The sequence below is a fragment of the Peromyscus eremicus genome, chromosome 19 (assembly GCF_949786415.1).
Source record: "Peromyscus eremicus chromosome 19, PerEre_H2_v1, whole genome shotgun sequence".
Classification (NCBI taxonomy): Eukaryota; Metazoa; Chordata; class Mammalia; order Rodentia; family Cricetidae; genus Peromyscus; species Peromyscus eremicus.
The window spans coordinates 39,561,034-39,565,516 of NC_081435.1; the positions used below are offsets into that span (position 1 = coordinate 39,561,034).

At 38.0% G+C, this 4,483-nt stretch overlaps 1 protein-coding gene across 1 annotated transcript; it reads left to right on the forward strand.

Moving 5' to 3' along the window:
- The first annotated feature begins 1,609 nt into the window (after positions 1 to 1,609).
- Prr16 (proline rich 16) lies at positions 1,610 to 4,010 on the forward strand. The gene has a single exon (XM_059246269.1). The coding sequence runs from the start codon at positions 1,655 to 1,657 to the stop codon at positions 2,360 to 2,362; it is 708 nt and encodes a 235-aa protein (XP_059102252.1). The 5' UTR covers positions 1,610 to 1,654; the 3' UTR covers positions 2,363 to 4,010.
- The last annotated feature ends 473 nt before the right edge of the window (positions 4,011 to 4,483 follow it).

Below are 4,483 nucleotides of genomic sequence, written 5' to 3' on the forward strand. Positions count from 1 at the left end.
CCTTTATGAGTAAGTTTCTTCTAGAATATTTCTTTTAGAGTAACTGATCAAGTTCTAAAATTAGTCACGTGTAGCAATCAGAGGGAAGAATGCTTTTACACGTTTGACCTAAAGAAACAATCCTCAAAGCATTTGCTAACAAATATTTTCTCAGCCCTCCTAGGTACTATTTACTACTTATAATACTTCAGGGAACAATAATCAAAAACCCACCATACTCATTGAAAAGAGGCAGGGTCTGCACCAAAAATAGTATTTCAATACTCAGGTTGCTGTTCAACATGTAATTCAAAATTATGTGAATCCTTTGAATGAAAGAAATACAATTATTTGGGAATATTTAATAAATTAGCATGACATACAGTTACAGGAGGAAGGACAAATTTTGCATAAAGATTGACTTCTGAACTAAAAAAAATTATTTTAGATTTGTAGGCATTGGTTTGATCAAGAGGTGGTGGGGGGCGTTTCATGAAGAACTATCACTACGTACAAACGTTCTGTGGCAGGAAGTAAATTAACAATTATGGGAGTTTAGAAGAAGGCCTAACATATTTGGTTAAAGGAAATAAAAAGAGAAAATATTTAGAGTTAAGGATCTGAAGAATTTTTCAGAGTTTCAAGTGAAGTTCTAGGCTAGAACTTTTCGAATTGAGACAAAACTTTGCCATCTACAAAGTACACTCTCAAGAACTGCACGATGAAGTAAGAAAAACAAATCACAAAAAAGCATGACATGTTTTACATGAGCTTATGATTTTATGCTGAGCCTCATTTGGCTGTCCTCAACATGTTTGGGGGACTGTCTTAGTTATGGTGCCTACTGCTGTGAAGAGACACCATGACCATGGCAGCTCTTATAAGGAAACATTTAATTTGGTCTGGCTTACAGTTCGGAGGTTTAGTTTATTATCATGGTAGGAAACATGGTGGCACTCAGACAAACGTGGATCTTGAGAGGTAGCAGAGAGTTCTACATCCCGATCTGCAGGTACTGAAGAGAAAGAGACACTGGGCCCGGCTTGAGCATCTGAGACCTCAAAGCCACCCCCAGTAACACACTTCCTCCAATAAATCCATACATTGTTTCAAGAAGGTCACACCTCCTAATAGTTTCACTCCTTATGGGCTTATGTGGGCCATTTTCATTCAAACCACAGGGTCTAAGAAAGGACAGTCATCTTATTAAATGCCCAGGCATTACCCAAAATGTTGAGATCATTTTTCAGCATAGAAGTGACGCTCTGTAGCTTTCTAAATGCTACTCAGACATGAAGTTTCAACTTTTTCATTTTTAAATATTGGTCATATTTTTTTTGCAGCTGAATTCTACCTTTGGTGGTGGTAGCAGAGCCATGAAGAAAAATAACGTATTAGGTTCTAGGCTTATGAGATTTTTTTTTATATCAAACAGTTGGTACCTTGTGTGATGGCCACTATCTCTAAATTTATTGACTAAAATATTCAGGTAGCATTGAAGTTTACCAGTTCAAGATCAGTCAGGGCTTCTGTAAAGCAATCAAAGCTGGCCAGAAAAGAACAGCCTTACGTGTGTTTTGTTTCCGGTTGCTCTTCAACACAGTTACCTTGTCCTTCCCACCAGGTGGTTGACCAGATTGACACCCTGACTTCTGACCTACAGCTGGAGGATGAGATGACTGACAGCTCCAAGACAGACACGCTGAACAGCAGCTCCAGCGGCACAACGGCGTCCAGCATAGAGAAGATCAAAGTGCAGGCCAATGCCCCCCTCATTAAACCTCCAGCACACCCCTCTGCTATCCTCACGGTTCTGAGAAAGCCAAATCCTCCACCACCTCCTCCAAGGCTGACACCTGTGAGGTGTGAAGAGCCTCCCAGAGCGGCGCCGACTGTCAATCCTGTAAAGACCAACGGCACCCTTCTACGGAATGGAGGCTTACCGGGCAGACCCAACAAAATTCCAAATGGAGACATCTGTTGCATACCCAGTAGTAACTCGGACAAGGCCCCAGTGCAGTCTCTGATGCCCAGACCTGAAAAGGACAGGAGTCCCCAAGTAGGGCCTCCTCGGGAACGAGTACGGTTCAATGAAAAAGTACAATACCATGGCTATTGTCCTGACTGTGAGACCCTGTATAACGCAAAGAACAGGGAGGTCCAAATGCACAGTGAACCAGTCCATCCGCCTGGAAAGATCCCTCACCAAGGCCCTCCCTTCCCTCCTCCACCTCATCTCCCCACTTTCCCATTAGAAAATGGGGGACTGGGAATAAGCCACAGTAACAGCTTCCCCCCTCCCACACCTGCAGCTGTGCCTCCTCCCACTGCACCAAAACCACAGAAGACTATCTTGAGAAAATCCACCACTACCACAGTGTGATGTCTGCCATTTAAGAAAACGTTTTGTTTGTTTTTAATTTTCTATATGATAAACACAAAATGATAAGTAATGAGCACTTTCCACTCAAGCAATAAAAAGCCCAAATATATTAATCTGCATTCGACAAAGTGGCATAAAAATCACCTGGTAAGTATGCAGAGTGATGCTTCTGTCCTGGATGTACATTGTTTTACATGTTCCATCATCAGAAACTGCCGAATAATGAGAAAGTATGAATGCATTTTATTTTTTGCAATTGACCTATGACAAACTGTGACCTTCAGATTCCAAGTATTTTGATTTATTATAAGGGATGGGATATCAAATATTTTGATTTGTTGATAAAGCCAGGGCAATTCATTCCATTCATGCCTAACTCATCTATGCATTGATGATGTCATAATTTTCCCTTTGATCTAATGTTTTTTAATAAGAATTTTAATACCGAAGGACTATTTTATTATTTTTCTAAAGATGTTTGTCAATAATTTTGCATCATGAAATGCTGAGGACAATATCAAAAAGTTTATTTTCTATACTATACAATTATGAATCATGTGTTCAAATATATGTGTAATAAAATATTTTGAGCTTTGGAAACATGTCAATAAATAATAGTAAATAATGAGAAGGACTAATGTTCCTGAGGATTAAAATGAAGTAGGGGTTCCTTTAACACCATGTTATCATTCACTGAAATGGGAAGAAAGTCCCAAGAGTTTGGACAAGATGACATTGGATATCAGAATTTCTAGACTAACTATCATAACTCATTTGGTAAGTACATCCTTCCAACAGTTTCATATTCTACACCTTCATTATGGTACTTCTAGAACCATCTGCTGAAAGCCTTGGATGTTGTCAAGCCTTTTTTCAGGACACGTTGTAGATAAGAACATTGAAAGTTTGGAATTGTTGCCTTCTGCCCATCTGAGCTAGCTCAATGTTCCTGAAAAGACACACTTTTATAGGAGGGACTGTGGAGGTGTCTCTGGTCACAGGGTGTGTCCAGCAATGGCCTGTCCCCCTTTCTCTTCTGAGTTAAGGATGTCAGGGGTTTTTATGTCCCGTATAAGAATATTTTCCTTCTACCATCAAATACAAGTCTTTCTCCTCAGTAGTATTTGCCAACTCAAGAAACTTACAAACTAAAGGGTCAGTCAGTTCCTAGCTGCACTGATTTGGAGTGATGTGATGCTTTGCTTTGGAGCTAAAACTTAGTTATCTCCCCTAAAATCATTGTGAGGGAATGTGCCAAGGTGGTGGGGGAAGGTCCTTTAAGAGGTAACAGTGGCAAGCAACATGTTGATGGGAATTATTATATTGTGTGATCTGGAAAGTCTAGTGACCTTTTCAAATATTTGCCTTTTAATTTTAAAACTTTAACTTTTGCTGCTACAGGGAGGCAGCTTTATAATTTAGAATACCCCTTTAAAGAGCTTTCTATTGAAATATGACAATGTATTTTTGGGAAGAATATAGAAAGAAAATAGCCTTTATTATCGAAATGAATAAATGAATGAATGAATGAACAAAATAAATGAGGAACAGATAATGTCCTGTTACAAATTTGATAGAATGCTATTTTATCTTTTTGTGTTGTACATGAGGGTGATGTAAGCTTAATAATCCAATATTTCAGAAAAGATATGAAACAAAAATGAAGAAAGACAATGATCTGATATTTATTAACTGTATGATCAGTGTATTTAAGAGATACCACCCAGGTAAATAAATAACTGAATTGTTGAATACCAAATAATGTGTTTTTAGCTTTTTACTCTATGCATTGTCTTGAAATAAAAATTATTGTAGTTATATCACAATTTTATATCTAATATATTATTGTCTTTTACACTCCAAACTAGTGTTAGATCCTGAACTTTGTTTTCTTCCTTTAGTCCATCTTTCTTTTTCAACCAGTTACTAAGATCTAACAATCACCATATAGATTCAGATTTTGACCCATGTCGATGTCTGGGAACCATGTTGTATCTCAAGGTATCATAAATAATTCACAGAACAGAAAAAAAATTTCTGGTAGTAAAGCAAATTGAATAAGCTGAATCACTGGAATTATTTGAATAAGGATGTTGGCTTATATCCATAGGAAGAAATCTT

Excerpts from the sequence above, each read along its gene's own strand:
- Prr16 (XM_059246269.1), top strand. The coding sequence starts at position 1,655 with ATGACTGACAGCTCCAAGACAGACACGCTGAACAGCAGCTCCAGCGGC.